Source organism: Calypte anna, chromosome W (assembly GCF_003957555.1).
Source record: "Calypte anna isolate BGI_N300 chromosome W, bCalAnn1_v1.p, whole genome shotgun sequence".
Lineage (NCBI taxonomy): Eukaryota > Metazoa > Chordata > Aves > Apodiformes > Trochilidae > Calypte > Calypte anna.
Window position 1 is genome coordinate 339,430 of NC_044276.1, and position 17,930 is coordinate 357,359.

At 47.5% G+C, this 17,930-nt stretch overlaps 1 protein-coding gene across 1 annotated transcript; it reads left to right on the forward strand.

Moving 5' to 3' along the window:
* Positions 1–537: 537 nt before the first annotated feature.
* LOC115600033 (olfactory receptor 14J1-like) lies at positions 538–1,446 on the forward strand. The gene has a single exon (XM_030468270.1). The coding sequence runs from the start codon at positions 538–540 to the stop codon at positions 1,444–1,446; it is 909 nt and encodes a 302-aa protein (XP_030324130.1).
* Positions 1,447–17,930: the final 16,484 nt, after the last annotated feature.

Consider the following 17,930-nt stretch of genomic DNA (forward strand, 5'->3'; position numbering starts at 1 on the left):
TATGTTGTTATTGCTTTTGCATTATTGGTATGTTATTGCTTTTGCATTATTGGTATGCTGCTTATGACAATATATCATTAGCATGTTATATTATGTAACGAAATAAGTCAGAATTGCTCAAAAAACAAAAAGGGGAATATGTTGGGGAAACAGTTCAGAAATATCCAGGTTGTGAGCAATCCTGACTTACTTCAATTTAGGCCACATTGGGTTAATGGTTATTGAGGCCTAGTTAGAGGCCTGAGAATAAGCTAATGGGAAAGAGATAACTAATTGGCAACAGAAGAGGAAAATAATTATGTGAGAAGAATCTTTCCGTGAGAATGGTATGTGTAATTGGAATACAAAGCCACCTGCATGATAAGATGGTGTAAACAAGGCTTCTCTATATAAAGTGAGTGCAAGTTGCTAATAAACGATTTCATACAATCATATTGATGTGCACATGGAATCCTTAAGCCTCGGCAGACTGTTTTCCCACACTAAATTATTGTGTTTCCTCCTCAAACAGCTCTCCATGCCTTTTAAAAGCAGCAGATGTCCAACAGCAGCTCCATCAGCCAGTTCCTCCTCCTGGCTTTTGCAGACAGGCGGGAGCTGCAGCTCTTGCACTTCTGGCTCTTCCTGGGCATCTACCTGGCTGCCCTCCTGGGCAACGGCCTCATCATCACCACCATCGCCTGTGACCACCACCTCCACACCCCCATGTACTTCTTCCTCCTCAACCTCTCCCTCCTGGGATACATCTCCACCACTCTGCCCAAAGCCATGGCCAATTTCCTCTGGGGCAACACGGACATCTCCTACAAGGCATGTGTTGCACAGGTCTTCTTCTTTGCTTTCTTCATCTCAGCAGAGTTTTATCTCCTGACCCTCATGTCCTACGACCGCTACGTGGCCATCTGCAAACCCCTGCACTACGGGATCCTCCTGGGCAGCAGAGCTTGTGTCCACATGGCAGCAGCTTCCTGGGCCACTGGGTTTCTCACTGCTCTGCTGCTCACAGCCAATACATTTTCCCTGCCCCTCTGCCCAGGCAATGCCCTGGACCAGTTCTTCTGTGAAATCTCCCAGATCCTCAAGCTCTCCTGCTCACACTCCTACCTCAGGGAACTTGGGCTTATTGTTGTCAGTGCATGTTTATCATTTGGGAGTTTTGTTTTCATTGTGGTGTCCTATGTGGAGATCTTCAGGGCTGTGCTGAGGATCCCCTCTGAGCAGGGAAGGCACAAAGCCTTTTCCACGTGCCTCCCTCACCTGACCATGGTCTCCATGTTCACCTTTGCCTACCTGAAGCCCCCCTCCATTTCTTCTCCATCCCTCGACCTGGTGCTGGCATTTCTGTACTCAGTGGTTCCTCCAGCAGTAAACCCCCTCATCTACATCATGAGGAACCAGGAGCTCAAGGGTGCTGTTTGGAAACTGATAACAGGATTGTTTTCATAAGTAAGAAAATTCAGTTTCTTATGCATATCACTGATAATGTATCTCATATCATTCATAATGTGTCTCATTTCCGTTTGGAAGTTTTTTTATGGTGATTGATGATTTTATTCTCTTTATAATACTGTGCACAAAAAAATCTCATTGCTAAATTTCCAATTCTGTACCTTCATTTTTGGTGTATACCAGAACCTTCTTCAAAGTTTTTCAAAATAAGATCTATGTCCTATTCTTAAAAAAAATAAAGGGCCCAGCAGTGATTTCTTTACCTGATGTCCTCTTTCTGAGATTTCCTCTGGTGTTAGGTTTGGGTCCAGTCACACTTGGAGTCCTCTGAGAAGGAATTTAAAAAGCAAGGAGGTTCACAGTGATCCTCCTGACTCAATGGAAGGGACCTCGTCATTGTATTCCCTGAATCCTGAGCGAATCTCTCCAACCTGATCCTGGCTCCATTTCAACTGTTCCTCTACAAAATATTGCCTCAGATCTCCATCTCAGCCACTCTAATTTTAACCCCTACACGTCCCTACCATGTATTAGCAGACATATTCTTGACATTAGATCTTTTTAAGTCACATCTTCCATATTAAAATCAGGTTTTCCTGGTGATTTAGGGAAAAGAGTGGTGATGTGTGGAAAGGAACACAGCTTCACAATCGCCTAGCTGTGCCTCACCAACCTCCTGGCCTTCTGCCATGGAGTAATTGCAGCAGAGGAGAACGAAAGAGCTGCAGACATCATCTACCAGGATTGATATGATCTCCTACAACATTCTCATTGCTGTATTGGAGGGGGATGTGTTTGATGGATGGAAAGCTGGATGGACAAGGAAATGGCTGTATGACCACATACAGTCAGTTATGGTCAGTGGGTCAGTGTCCAAGGGAAACTAATAATGAAGGATGTCCCTTCTGGACTTAAAGGTACCTTCTAAATAGTAGTGGATATCCCCAGTACTAGTTAATGTCTTCATCAGTGACAGGGACTGTGGGATCAAGTGATTCCTCAGCAAGTTTTGAAGCAAGGTTTGATGGGGGATGGGGTTTAAACTGGGCTCTCCAGAAAGGAGCCTAAGGGTGGTCTTCCCAAGGTAAGAGACAGACCAGCAGCCCAGCTAAAGTGCATGTACACCAATGCACGCAGCATGGGAAACAAACAAGAGGAGCTGGAAGCCATCGTGCTTCCAGGAAAGCTATGATGTAGTCGCTATCACGGAAACGTGGTGGGATGACTCCCATGACTGGAGTGCTGCCATGGGTGGCTACAGGATCTTCAGAAGAGACAGGCAGGGTAGGAGAGGTGGAGGGGTAACCCTATATGTTAGAGAGTCTCTTGACACTGTAGAAATTGAAGTCTGTAATAATAAGGTGGAGTGCCTGTGGGTCAGAATCAGGGGGAAGGCCAACAAGGCTGATATTGTGATGGGAGTCTGTTACAGACCACCCAATCAGGATGATGCAGATGATGATTTATTCTACAGGCAGCTGGCGAATGTCTCAAAATCGTCATCCCTTGTTCTCGTGGGCGACTTTAACCTGCCAGACATCTACTGGGAACTCCAAACCACAGAGAGGAAAAAGTCTAGGAGATTCCTAGAGTGTATAGAGGATAATTTCCTGCTCCAGCTAGTAAATGAGCCCACCAGGCATGGAGCCCCGCTTGACCTTCTTTTCACAAACAGAGAAGAGCTGGTGGGAGATGTGGTGGTTGGTGGACGCCTGGGACTTAGCGATCACGAAATAATAAAGTTTTCAATATTCAGGGATACAAGGAGGGTCATCAATAAGACCTCTACGTTGGACTTCTGGAGGGCAGACTTTGGCCTATTCAGAAGACTTGTTCAGAGTATACCCTGGGAAACAGACCTTGAAAACAGAGGGGTCCAGGAGGGATGGTCGTACTTCAAGGAACAAGTTTTGAAAGCACAGGAGCAGGCTGTCCCAGTGTGCCGAAAGGCGAGCCAGCGGGGAAGACGACTGGCCTGGCTGAATTGGGAGACTCTGAAAGAAATTAGGGTTAAGAGGAGGGCCTACCAATTATGGAAAAAAGGGCTAACTACTGAGGAAGAATTTAGGAATATAGTTAAGTCATGTCGAAAGAAAATCAGAGAGACAAAGGCACAATGTGAACAGAATCTCGCCACCTCTGTGAAGAATAAGAAAAAGTCCTTCTACAGATACATCAGCAGCAAAAGAAGGGGCTAGGAAAACATCCATCCTTTACTGGACACGGGTGGGAATATAGTTGTCAAAGATGAAGAAAAGGCTGAGGTATTTAACACCTTCTTTACCTCAGTTTTCAGCAGAAAGACAGGTTACCCTGAGGCTTCTGGAGCTTATAGAAGGTGACATGAATCTAAAAAGCCCCCCTGAAACCCTGAAGGACACAGTCAGTGACCTACTGAGATTCTTGGATCCCCACAAGTCTATGGGACCGGATGGGATCCATCCAAGGGTGATGAGGGAGCTGGCAGAAGAGCTCGCCAGGCCTCTCTCTATCATCTACCAACAGTCCTGGCTCACTGGGGACATCCCAGATGATTGGAAGTTGGCGAATGTCACGCCAATCCACAAAAAGGGCCGGAAAGAGGACCCAGGAAACTACAGGCCCGTCAGCCTGACCTCAGTGCCTGGCAGGGTCATGGAACAGATCATCCTCAGTGCAATCACACAGCACCTGCAGGATGGGCAAGGGATCAGACCCAGCCAGCACGGGTTTAGGAAGGGCAGGTCATGCCTGACCAACCTGATCTCCTTTTATGATCAGGTGACCCGACTGGTGGATGAGGGGAAGGCTGTGGATGTGGTCTACCTGGACTTCAGCAAGGCCTTTGACACCGTCTCCCACAGCATCCTCCTGAAAAAGCTGTCAGCCCACAGCTTGGACAGGAGCACCCTGTGCTGGGTTAGGAACTGGCTGGAGGGCCGGGCCCAGAGAGTGGTGCTGAACGGGGCTGCATCCAGTTGGCGGCCGGTCACTAGTGGTGTCCCCCAGGGATCAGTGTTGGGCCCGGTTCTGTTTAATATCTTCATTGATGATCTAGATGAGGGGATTGAGTCCATCATCAGCAAATTTGCAGATGACACTAAGCTGGGGGGGAGTGTCGATCAACTGGAAGGCAGGAGGGCTCTACAGAGGGACCTGGACAGTCTGGAGAGTTGGGCTGATTCCAACGGGATGAGGTTTAACACGGCCAAGTGCCGGGTCCTGTACTTTGGCCACAACAACCCCATGCAGCGCTACAGGCTGGGGACAGAGTGGCTTGAGAGCAGCCAGGCAGAAAGGGACCTGGGAGTCTTGATCGACAGGAAACTGAACATGAGCCAGCAGTGTGCCCAGGTGGCCAAGAAAGCCAATGGCATCCTGGCCTGTATCAGGAACAGCGTCGCCAGCAGGTCCAAGGAAGTGATTCTGCCCCTGTACTCAGCTCTGATGAGGCCACATCTCAAGTACTGTGTCCAGTTCTGGGCCCCTCAGTTCAGGAAGGATATCGAGGTCCTGGAGCAGGTGCAAAGGAGGGCAACCAGGCTGGTGAAGGGACTTGAGCACAGACCCTATGAGGAGAGGCTGAGGGAGCTGGGGCTGTTCAGCCTAAGGAAGAGGCGGCTCAGGGGAGACCTCATCGCCCTCTACAACTACCTGAAAGGAGGGTGTAGCCAGGTGGGGGTTGGGCTCTTTTGCCAAACGACTTTCAACAAGACAAGAGGGCATGGTCTTAAGTTGTGCCAGGGGAAGTTTAGGTTAGATATTAGAAAGAATTTCTTTACGGAGAGAGTGATCAAGCATTGGAATGGGCTGCCCAGGGAAGTAGTGGATTCTCCGTCCCTGGAGATATTTAAAAAGAGACTGAATGTAGCACTCAGTGCCATAGTCTAGCAACCACAACGGTGGTTCAAGGGTTGGACTCGATGATCTCTGAGGTCCCTTCCAACCCAGCCAATTCTATGATTCTATGATTCTATGAAGTTTGCAGGTGACACCAAGCTCAGGGGCACAGTTGATTCACTTGAGAGTAGGGATGACAACCAGAAGGACCTGGGCAGATTTCAGTAGTAGGTCTGTGAAAAACTCATGAAGTTCAGCAAGGCCAAGTGCAAGGTCCTGTTCCTAGGAGGAGGAAATCCCCACTGTCAGTAAAGACTGGGAGATGAATGATTGAGAGCAGCCCTTCCGAGAAAGACTTGGGGATCCTAGTGGGTCAAATCTTTTATGACAGGGTAACCCACCCAGCTGATCAAGGGAAGAATGTGGATGTAATATTTCTGGGCTTCAGGAAGGCTTTTGGTACTGTCTCTCATAGCATCCTCCTGGATAAAATGTCCATCATACAGCTGGACAACCCTGCTATGTTATGGGTGAGCAACTGGCTCACAGGGTGAGCAGAAAGGGTGACAGTGAATGGGGTCACATCAGGTGTGGTGACCGGTCACTAGTGGGGTCCTGCAGGGCTCCATCCTTGGTCCAGTCCTCTTCAACATCTTCATCAGTGACTTGGGTTCAGGACTGGAAGGAGTCTGAAGCCAGTTTGTGGATGAGAGACCTCAGCAGGTTAGAGAGATGGGCAATCAGCAGGCACAGGAAGGGCAAGTGCTGAACCACAAGATTCACCACAAGTGCTGAATCACCAACCACAAGGGCAAGTGCTGAATTCTGCACCTGGGATGGGGCAACCCTGGGGGCAAGTACAGACTGGGGAACGAGTGGCTGGAGAGCAGAGAGGGACCTGGGGGTCCTGGTTAATGCCAAACTGGAGATGTGCCAGCAGTGTGTCCTGGCAGCCAGGAGGGACAACCCTGTCCTGGGGTGCATCAAGCACCGTGTCACCAGCCAGCCCAGGGAGGTGACTGTCCTGCTCTGCTCTGCACTGGTACAGCCTCACTGTGAGTCCTGTGTGCAGTTTGGGCACCCCAGGATAGAAAAGGCATCAAGGTGTTGGAGAGTGTCCAAAGGAGAGCAACAAGGATGGGGAAGGGTCTGGAAGGGATGACTTATGAGGAGCAGCTGAGGTCACTTGGATTGTTCATTTGGAAGAAAAGAAGGCTGAGGGGAGACCCCATTGCAGTCTGTGGATCCTCATGAGTGGAAAAGATGGGTCTGGTTCTGATTTTTTCACACAGAAGGCAGTTGAGCAATGGAACAACTTCAGTGCTTCCAAGCAATGACCACTCCCCCAGAGAAGTTGTCACAGCACCAAGCCTGCCTAAGTTCTAGAACCTTTTGGATGATGCTCTCAGGCTCATGGTGTGATCCCAGCAGAACCCTTCACAGGACAGAGGCAGAGTTGATCATCCTAATGGGTCCCTTCCAACTCTGAATATTCTATGATTATATGATCTCATATGGTATCAGAAAGAAATGGAGACACATTTCTGTACTCAGTGGTTCCTCCAGCAGTGAACCCCCTCATCTACAGCATGAGGAACCAGGAACTCAAGGCTTCTCTGAGGAAATGGTTAAGGTTTTTCTGTGGGCTTCCTCCTGTCCTCTCCAAATGAACCACTTTGTTTGTCAGAACAGTCTGTTATTATTCTTTCCTTTTTTTTTTATCTTTTACTACAATTTTAATTTTTCTTTCTTCAAAGTCTTTATTCACCCTTCCTCCTTTACTATTCACCCATATTTTGTGAAAAGGAATCGTTGTATAAATGGAGAGCCTCCACTCAATTTAAGTGAAATAAACAAACCCACAGAAAATATGATTTCTGCTATCCCTGATCAGTATATCAGGAATGAATGGGAAGTGTTGAATGAATGTTGTGCTGGGCTGGGGAGAGGGGATATAGACCTTCTGCTCTTTTTACCATGCATGGTCACACATCTGGGGCTCTGAGCTCTCTCTGCCCCCCAGGAGCTGCTGTGCCCTTCAGAGGGGATGGGGCTGTGCTGGGACTGCCCAGAGCAGCTGGGCTGGGCACTGGTGTGGGGCCAGCTGCAACTGGGCTGTGCTGGGAGAGAGGGGAGGGGAGGGGAGGGAAGAGAGCCTGGAGGGAGCTGTTCTGGGCTGGCAAGTGAAACCCTGGCAGAGAAAGCCATGAGTGTCCTCAGTTGAGGCTGAGTCTTTCTGCCAGAGCATCTCCATCCTCCTGCTGCGCTCAGTGCCTGCATGGGGGGGAACTCCCAGCCCTGCCTGGGCTCTCTCCTGGCCCAGAGCCCAGCAGAGCCTGGGGCAGAGCTGTCGCTGAAGCCCCACAGCTGACATGGTTTCTCCAGGAGCTAGAGATGCTGCCCAAGAAGACGGCCACGGGGTGACACAGAACCAAAGCACAGTCAGAAGCCTTCACAAATTCACCCTGTAAGCTTCAGAGTGGAGGGAAAGAACAAGAAGTCTCACCCCATGGGTATCCTTGTGTTAGAGCTTTACCTAGAAGGGTTCTGGATCAGCCCAGGATTTTGTTTTCAAGGCAAAGCCAGTGAGAGCAGAGAGACACCAGAGAAGGTCTGGAAATTCTGGGGTGAGAGCTAGGTGGCAAAGCAGGAAGGGTGACAACAGCCTGAAGGGAAGGAGCTGCAGGCATGGACAGTGTAGGACAGCCTGCAGGAGAGGTGGCCAAGGGCTCTGTCAAGGAGTGAGGTCATTGTCCCCTTGGCCATAGCAGTGTCCTGGACCACCAAGGCTGGGGAGAGAAAGCTTTCTCTTGAGGCTCTCAGGATCTGCCTTCCCAGGGCCTGGGGTCAGGGCTTGGCCTTTCTGCTGCATCCAACAAACCAAAGGCTTTTCTCAGCATTACAGCCACCAGCACAGGGCCTTTGCCTCCTGCAATCATGGCCTCCAGGGATCTGCTCTAACGAGGCCATGGGGAGGCTCTGGCAGGCTCAGGGGGGCCATCAGTGTGTGAAGGTATTTTGAGTTTTGCTTCTGACTTTGACTTTATCAGAATTTTTTTTTTTCACTCTTCTCTCAATATCTGAAGTTCATTTAATGAACTTGAAAAGCCCAAATGAGCTCTTTATCTTTTGTTTTTTCCTTCAAGTCTTCAAGACCTGTAGAGCTCCTTGGAGTTTTTTATTTTGTTCCTGGTGGATATCAGGAGGAAGATTTCAAAATGCACTTTTACACTCTCATTTGAAAGGGAATATTTCATTACTTTGTACTTCAGAGGAGAGGTTCTAGCAGCATTCTGCAAGTGATAATGACTCAGAGGGTCTCCTCAGGAGGTCTGCACCAGCAGGAGAAGCAGTTCCTTGAGGTCTGACCCTGGATGGACACCCTTGCTCCTCACCTCCCCAACACCACCACTGCTCTCCTTGGCCCCTGGGACTTGCATCACTTCTCCTCCCATCAGACATCTCCCCTGGTCTCTGCAGCTGGATGGTTCAGCTCCTTTGCACCAGCTCCCCCCTCTTTTCCTTAGAGAACTGCTGCACATGGGCACAGCAGGAGTTTTCCTCTTTGCAAACAAAGCAAAGCAAAGCATGATAAAGTTTCATGGCCAATCAAACACACTCCTCAACCATATGCTAAGTATGAGCTGCCCCTAATGAGGTCACGTTTCTACAAGGGATAATCTTATGAGAAATCCTTTGTGTCAGGAGACACAAAGAGATGGACTCAAACATAGTGACAGAGTTGGCTAAGGAAGCAATCAGAGTGCTGAAATGTTTGTGAGCTTTGATTGCCTGAAGCTGAGAGCATCAGCATAGGTGAGAGGAATGGGAATGAGCAAAGAGGAGTATTTAATCATTAATCAGTCATTAAACTTTTCTTGTCTCAATCCATTCCTCTGCCTCACTTCAGTGGGAAAGCTGTGTGAGAAACTGAGTGGTGTTCAGTGTCTGGCTGGGGTTCAACAACAAAGAAAGATCAGATCAGAGCATGTTGAAACATCAAGTTCTAATTTTTCCCCATATGAGTTTAACAGTCACTGGTCACCATGTTGGTTGGTTTGGTCTATGCAGCAGCAAAGGTGAGAGGAATAGGAATGAGCAAAGAGGAGTATTTAATCATCAATCAATAAACTTTTTTTGTTTCAATCCATTCCTCCACCTCACTGCTGGGGGAAAGCTGAATGAGTAGCTGTGTGGTTGCCCTGGTTTGGGCCAGGATAAAGGTGATTTTCTGTCTTGTACTTTTGCTTTCAGTTAAGTCTCTTGTAAGTAGTTGTACTTGCTGAAATTAACAGCAATTTTCTCAGACAGTGTCTGCTTCTAGGACTGATAACACTTGATGTTTATAGTTACTGCTAGAGACTGGTATGCAGAGCCAAGGACACTGCTCAGCTCTGAGGAAAATATTACCCTCCAGAAGGAAGAAAGAGGTCCCACCTGCACCCCTCCTTTGGGGTGGAACGGACAAGATAGATGCCAGAAGGCACACACTTTGGAATGTCACCAGAAGAAGTGGTAAAACGGGCTGAAGAAGCCCCACCATATGACCAACTACCAGAGAATGAGAAAAAATACGTTCTTTTCACTGATGGATCCTTGTTTCTGGTAGGAGGCCATCAAAGGTGGAAAGCTGCCTTATGGAATCCTACAAGACTAGTTGCAAAAACAGCTGAAGGAGATGGTTAATCAAGTCAATTTGCAGAGGTGAAAACCATCCAATTGGCTTGGGGCATTGCTGAACAAGAAAGGTGGCTGAGACTTTATAGTAACTCATGGGTGGTAGGAAATGCCTTATGGGGTTGGTTAAAGCAGTGGAAACAAAAAAACTAGCAACGTAGAGATAAACCTATCTGGGCTGCTGAACTGTGCAAAGATACTGCTGATGGGTTAGAGAAACCTGCTGTAAAAGTGCATCATGGAGATGTCCACAAACCTTCACATCGAGGAACATCAAAACAACCAACGAGCAGATGAGGCTGCTCAAGTGTTCCAAAGAGATCTGGACTGGGACCATAGAGGTGAACTGGTTTTAGCTAGATGGGCCCATGACACTTCAGGTCATCAAGGCAGGGATGGAACATACTGATGGGCTCGTGAGCAAGGGAGGGATTGAACTTTGGACACTATTGTGCAGTTATCCACCATTGTGACATATGTGCTGCAATTAAGCAAGCTAAAAGGTTGAAACCTCTGTGGTATGAAGGGAGATGGTCAGAATATAGGTATGGGGAGGCCTGGCACATCGACAGTGTCACACTGCCTCAGACCTGTCGCAGTGCGAGACGGAGACCTGTTTGATGCAAACAAATGTCCAACTTTATTGAATCAGAAGGCGATATTTATACACTAATCTAAGAGCTAATGCCACGTATACATATTGCTGATTGGTGATTTCTACATCTCGTTACACACGTTTTAACTTGATTGGCTACAAAACCTTTAGCAACAATTAACTAACAAAGCTTAACTTTCACACATTCGAGCTTCTTCGGGGATGTTGTAACCGTGCCGAGTCCCTTAATCTAATCGTCTTGCTTACTCCTTAACCTTCGAATGTCCTAACGTACTGTTCCTTGTGGTTACAAAATATGCTTTAAGCAGCACTGTCCTTGCACATAGCCCAAAGCTTATGTTGAAATTGTTCTATCAGCAATTGTTCGGTGCTGACAGTCCGAGGCTGTACTGCCTCACAGACCTGCCAGGGTAAGCCCTGTGTGCTGACAATGGTGGAAGCAAGTACAGGATGGCTGGAAACATATCCTGTGCCTCATGCCACAGCCCGGAACACCATCCTGGGCCTAGAGAAACAAGTCTTGTGGTGACATTGTACACCAGAAAGAACTGAGTCAGGTAATGGAACTCATTTCAAAAATAGTCTTATAAATAACTGGGCCAAAGAACATGGTATTGAGTGGATATACCATATCCCCTATCATGCACCAGCCTCAGGTAAAATTGAAAGGTACAATGGACTGTTAAAAACTACCTTAAAGGCAATGGGTGGTGGAACCTTTAAAAACTGGGACAAGCACTTGGCAAAAGCCACCTGGTTAGTTAACACCAGGGGTTCCATCATCAATTGAGCTGGTCCTGCTCAGTCAGACCTTCTACACACAGCAGATTGGGACAAAGTGCCTGTGATGCATGATAAGAATCTGCTGGGGAAAACAGTTTGGGTTTTTCCTGCCTCAGGCAAAGGCAAACCCATTCATGGGGTTGCTTTTGCATAAGGGCCTGGACACACTTGGTGGGTGATGGTGGAAGATGGAGAAGCCCAATGTGTAACACAAGGGCATCAAACACTAGGTGAGAATAAATAATGTTTTTTTGTGGCTAGCTTAATCAGTAGAGCATGGAATTTTGAGGGTCGTGAATTCATGCCCCACATTAATTGCTGTTATGTTAATTGTTACATAAACTAAAAGTGTTCTGTGAGTGTTTTTCAGGATGATGTTGTGGTGATCAAACCAGAACTGGGTTCATTCACTGGCATCCAGTATTAACATCTGCAACCTGCAACTTCTGGACTATGGACATGAACTGCTGCAATCATTTCTTGCTTTAGGAGATATCTGCAATCATAAACAAAATTAACTTAGAGGGCTTTAGTATATATAGAGAGTATAAATTTGTGTAGAGGTTTAGATATTTAAAAAGAGACTGGATGTGGCACTCAGTGCCATAGTCTAGCAACCGCAACGGTGGTAAAAGGGTTGGACTCGATGATCTCTGAGGTCCCTTCCAACCCAGCCAATTCTATGATTCTATGATTCTATGATTTAGGGAAAAGTGATGGTAATAACTGGAGCATGGCAAAAATGGTATGGAATAAGGGGATGAATGTCCTGGTTTGGGCCAAGATAAAGCTAATGTTCTGTCTTGTAATTTTGCTTTCAGTACCTCTTGCAGGTATCTGCACTTGCTGGAATGAACAGCAAGTTTCTCAGACAGTGTCTGCTTCTAGGACTGATAACACTCAATGTTTATAGTTACTGATAGAGAATGCTCTGCAGAACCAAGGGTCTCAGCTGAAAATGGAAACTTCTCCATCAGCTCTTTTTCCTACCTCTCCAGTCACTGTGCTGTAAACTGTTTTATGCCCACCTCAGGGAGGGAAAAAGAGAGGGGGTTTTTGGGACAGGGTCCCAACCACAAAGCGCCCAAAGCATTCTCCAATCTTTGTACCCAACCAGCCATGAGGGTTTGCACATTTCTAAAATTTTATTGGGTATCTTATTAATAAAAAACAGCCCCCAAATGGTATCAAACTTCAGGCTAGTGTACCTCCACTCAGTTTTGCAGCCACAATCATCTGGACACTGAAGTGCAAAGTCTAATTTCTGCATCTAAATCTCCTTAAAAGGGCATCTTAGTGGAAAAAGTTTCTTTTCACTTCAAAATGACGCAATCCCAAATTTTGTTTTCTTTCCAAGTCCCACTGCAAAGTCACACTAAAATGCTGCATATGGGTGTTCCCTAGCTAAAAAGAAAAGAAATAGACCTGGTCCCATTCAGACGCCTCAAGGTCACAGGTGACCTTGACCATGCCCCTTCATTTCTGGTGGTGGCTGAAGTGGGTCTGGTGATGAGAGATGAGATCGTAGCTCTGGTAAAAACTCTTCCCACACCGGAAGCAGCGTTAGGGTTGTTCACCCCTATGGAGTCGCTGATGTCTCAGCAAGTGGGAGCTTTGCCTGAAGCTCTTGGAGCAGTGGGAACACGAGTAGGGTTTCTCCCCTGTGTGGATGAGACGATGCCGGATGAGATCAGTGCTCCTGGAAAATCTCTTCCCACAGTCAGGACACTTGTTGGGACGTTCACCCGTATGGATCCGTAGGTGATAGGAGAGACCGGAGCTGGCTCTGAAGCCCTTCCCACACTGGAGACACATGTAGGGTTTTTCCTCAGTGTGGACATGTTGGTGATTAATCCAAGAGGTGCTATTGCTGAAGGCTTTCCCACAGTGAGTGCAGGGATACAACTTCTCTCCTGTATGGATGCGGTGATGCTGTGATAACCTGGAACTCTGGGAAAACTCCTTCCCACACTCAGAGCATTTAAAGGGTTTCTCACCCGTATGGATCTGTTGATGATGGATGAAAGCTGATCTCCATCGAAAACCTTTCCCGCAGTCAGGACAGGTGTAGGACATGGTGCCTGTGTGATGGTGTCACTGTTGGACCAGACCTGAGCTGTCGCTAAACCGTCTCCTGCAGTCAGGACATCTCTAGGTTCTCTCACCCAAATGGATTTTCTGATGGTGGAGATGGGCTGAGCAGATCCTAAACCTTCTCCTGCGTTCCTTGCTGATGTCAAACCTTTCTCCTGCATGGATTTCATTAATTTTCAAAATTACACTTACACCAAAATCTTTCCTATCCTTACGACACCCAGGGAAGTTTTTGCCCCGATGGAGTCATCCCATGTTTGAGAAAGAAGCCATAGTATAGTGACAAAATAGGTGTTGGGCTTTTTTTGTGTTGGTGCAAGCCAAAACCTACATCAAACATACTGTACGTGAAAATGGAGTGCGAGGTGGAAGAGGGAGGTTACCCATAGAGTTGGACACCCACTGATCATCCTTCACTTCATCTTTAGGAGCTACACTGGCAACCAAAAGCCAAAGGGGCCATTGTGTGGGGGAGAGGGTGCTTGGGTTTTGAACCACTGCTGGCTTGAGCTGTGATGACCCAATTTTGCTGACACTGCCAGAGGTAATTTAGGACTCCCCCATTGCTGTCTTAAACCCCTGGAATGGTTCAGGGGTCTTATATCCCACCAGTCACTTTGATATGAGTTTGGGTCCCCTGTCATGATACCAAATCCCACTATGACCTATAGGATTCCTCTATTGCACCCACATGCAGGATGAGCTGCAATCCAGTGGGATGAGTTGGGGTCTCCTAAGGGAGTCCGCGATTGTGGCTTCTAAGCCCTGGGGTTATCAAGTCCCCTGGAAGGATTCTGAACTTGCCATCCTTGTCTCTGGCTCGACGGTAATTTGAGGGTCCCCAGTTGCAGCCCCTAAACCCTCGTGATTACTTTGGGGTCCCCTATCACATGGAGAGCCCAGCCCAGGAGCAGGGAGAGCTGGGCCCATGTTGGGAGGGAGGAGAGCTCTGCCAGCATGCAGGGCAGAGCCAAGCCCAGCCTGGAAGCCAGGAGAGCCCGGCTCAGGGACAGGAGAGACAGGCACCTCTGGGCAGCAGGCAGAGCCAGGCCAGCCCGGTGCCAGGGGGACGGAGGGGAGACGAGGATCTATCCCCATACAAGTGACAGGGCAGCAGGAGCCAGTGGAGAGGGGAGCACAGACCACACAGCTCTGATGCCATTTAGTAATGGAAAGAATAAAAAAGATCTGGGGGAAAAGACACAGAAGAATAATAGAGCTCACATAGCAGTGAACAAGTGAGTAGACAAAACCAAGATCTAATTCTGGGGAAAAAACATCCCAAGTAGGCAACAGCCTGGCCTTGAGACAGGCCTGCAAGATACCTGCAAGAGATGTGGAAGTGATGGGCAGGAGCACTCCCCACAGCTCCCCACAACTTATCTTGGTCACAGCCTTGAGTGTGGGGCAGAAAAATACTGAGTAGTGACATTTATTGTACTAACATATTAATGAGCTATAACCATACTGAAATACCCACCCAAAGGCTAGAGGGACCCCTGCTAACAAAAAGCCCCTTTGAGTGACATTTTTGAGTATTGCCCTTTCAAACAGGAGTGAGGAACCAATTAACACAGAATCATAGATTGGTTTAGGTTGGGAGGGGCATTAAAGATCATCTAATTGAAACACCCTTGCATGGGCAGGAACACCTCCCACTAGATCAGATTAATCCAGACCCCCTGCAACCTGGCCCTGATCACTTCCAGGGAGAGGGCATCCAAAGCTTCTGTGGACAAACTATTCCTGTGCCTTACAGCCCTCATGCTAAAGAATTTTCTCCTACTATCTAATCTACAATCTCACTATTCAAGTTTTAAACTGTCTTGCTTTAGTGCAGCCTTGTTTTGGAAGGAGATGAGGCCACAGGGGAGGCTCCTGTGAGAAGCTTCTGGAAGCTGCCACAGTTCCAGTCCTGGCACCACAACCCAATGCTTCTGATCTCTCTTGTTTTATTGGACTGCAGAGTTGGACTCTGCAGCCTCACAAAAACTCAAGGTGCTCTGAAGAGAAATAAATATTTAAGAATGAATTGTGTTCTATGAGCAGAAACAAGCTGAGCGTGAAATGGAAATGAAAGAGAAGGAAGAACCTTCAGGGCAGTACCCCTGAACCTGGGTTGGTCATTGTCCCCCTGAGTTCACACCTGAAAGAAGTGAATTAACAGCCTCTTATCGCCGGGGCCTGCAGGCTTTGTGTTGTGGTTGGGTCAGCACCACCCAGCTGGGATGTGTCCTCTGCCCACCTCACAAGCCTGATGTCCACAACCCCCCAGTGACACAACCCTGGTATGTCCCCCCTTCAACCTTTCAACCTCACCCCTCAGGTCTGGTTCCAGAGGGTCACCTAAAAATTCCTGCACCTGAAGACAAATGATAGAAAAGTGGAAAATCTCCCTCATGACAGAAAGCTGAGAGAGCGAGGGCTCTTCAGCTTGGAGAAGGGGAGAAGGAAGGGAGACCTCATTCATGTTTACAAATACACAAATGGAGAGAGCCAGGAGGATGGTGCCAGGCTCTTCTCATTTATGCCCAATGATAGGACAAGAGGCAACAGACAGAAGCTTGAGCATAGGAGGTTTCATAAAGACACAAGGAGAAATTTTTTTTCTGCGAGGGTGACAGAGCATTGGCAAAGGCTGCTCAGGGAGGTCGTGGAGTCTCCTTCTCTGGGGACATTCAAAACCCACCAGGAATTGTTCCTAGGTGACCTCCTATAGGTGACCCTGCTCTGGCAGAGGATGTTGGACTCAATGATCTTTTGAGGTCCCTTCCAAACCCTGACTTTCTGTGAGTCTGTGATTTTCTACCCAGTGCTCAGGGCTGTGACCAAGAGAAATTGTGGGGAGCTGTGGGGAGTGCTCCTTCCCATCACTCCCATCTCTCTTGAAGGGGTCTTGAAGGCCTTTCTCAAGGCCAGGCTGTTGCCCACTTGGGATACATTTTTCCCAAATTACAACCTGTTTTTCTCTAATTCTTACTGTTTTACTGCTATGTGAATCCTATTTTTATTCTGCATCTCTACCTTCTTCCCCTTTTTTTGTAATTTTTCACCAAATGTGTTTTTTTGCATAACTTTTACTTCTTTCAGTTAAAAGATGACATCATGGTTGTATGGTCTGTGCTCCCCTGTCCACTGGTTCCTGCTGCCCTGTCACCAGTATGGAGGAGTTGTGCTTCCACCACCTTTCCATTCCAATTAAAATTCAGACTCAGTCTCAGAAGCTGCAGATTCACTCCAAATATTTCCTCCATGTTCCTCAGTATCCCCAAATCCAGGTTCTTTACCATGATGGTTAAAAAAAACAACAACCCTAACCAGAGCAGAGATTTTTGGTTTATTAAATTCTGCCCAGAAAAGGTGCCAGGAGACAGTTCCCCAAAGCCTGAGGCCTTTGGAGAAGACTTTAGGGTTTGGGATGCAGACCAAAGACACAGAAGAACCTTCAGGGCAGGAAAGGTTGCCTTGGTCATTGTCCTCCTGATTTACACCTGAAAGCACTGATTCAACAGCTTCTTATCTCCAGGCTCCTGAGGTCTTTGTTTTCTGATCAGGTCAGGATGTGTGTCCTCCCATTCCCTCCTCCCCACCCCCATTACACCACCCCTTCAGGTTTTTAAGCCTGGAATACCCATTGTGTCTGTAAACCCTTTTCTTTCAATAACAAATCCCCCCTTTGAGACTCATGGGGGTATTTTACACATCCCATAACCTTCAATTTTGTTCCTGTAGAACCATGAATCACAGAATGATTTGTACTTTAGGGGACATGAAAGATCATCTAGCTCCAACCCCCTGCATGGGCAGGGACATCTCCCACTTGACCAGGATGCTTTAAGCCCCTCCCAAACCTGGCCTTGAACAGTTCCAGGGATGATTCTGTGATAAAATGTGTAACCCTTGGAAGTGATGAAGGGGGTGTCAGGTGATCATTCTCTAAGCTCACATACCTTTTGACAAGCCTTGCAGTACACCAAGTTTTTTGATCACTGGGAACTCTCTCGGAGGGGAAATGGGAGAATGAATGAATCCCTGAGGGTTGCAAGGAAAAGTGTCTTAATAGCATCAAAATAATAATGATCTAATATTAACAATGATTATGATGGATCCTCTGGGAAGGTGATGGTCATGGTAAGTAGAGGAGGAGGTCCCAGGTGTGGGAACATTGCCTGATAGGATGGGACCCACTGGGAAAGGGAGCCATGGAAGAAGCCAAGCCATACAGCAAACTTCGACCATAGAATGATTTGGGTTGTAAGGGAACTTGAAAGTCATTTAGTCCATACAGGGAGACTCTTGGTGATCATACTGTGGAAAACTGGGGTTTGGCAGGTTAGAGCACCTTTCTGAATTTTAGCCCATGGTCACATGCATCCCTCTTTCTGGAGCAGGAGAGAGCCCAAAACAATTTTTCTTATCTCCCTTGCTCTTGTTTAGTTGGAGTCTGCAGCCTCCAAAAAATTGAGGAGCTCGGAACAGAAAAAATATATTT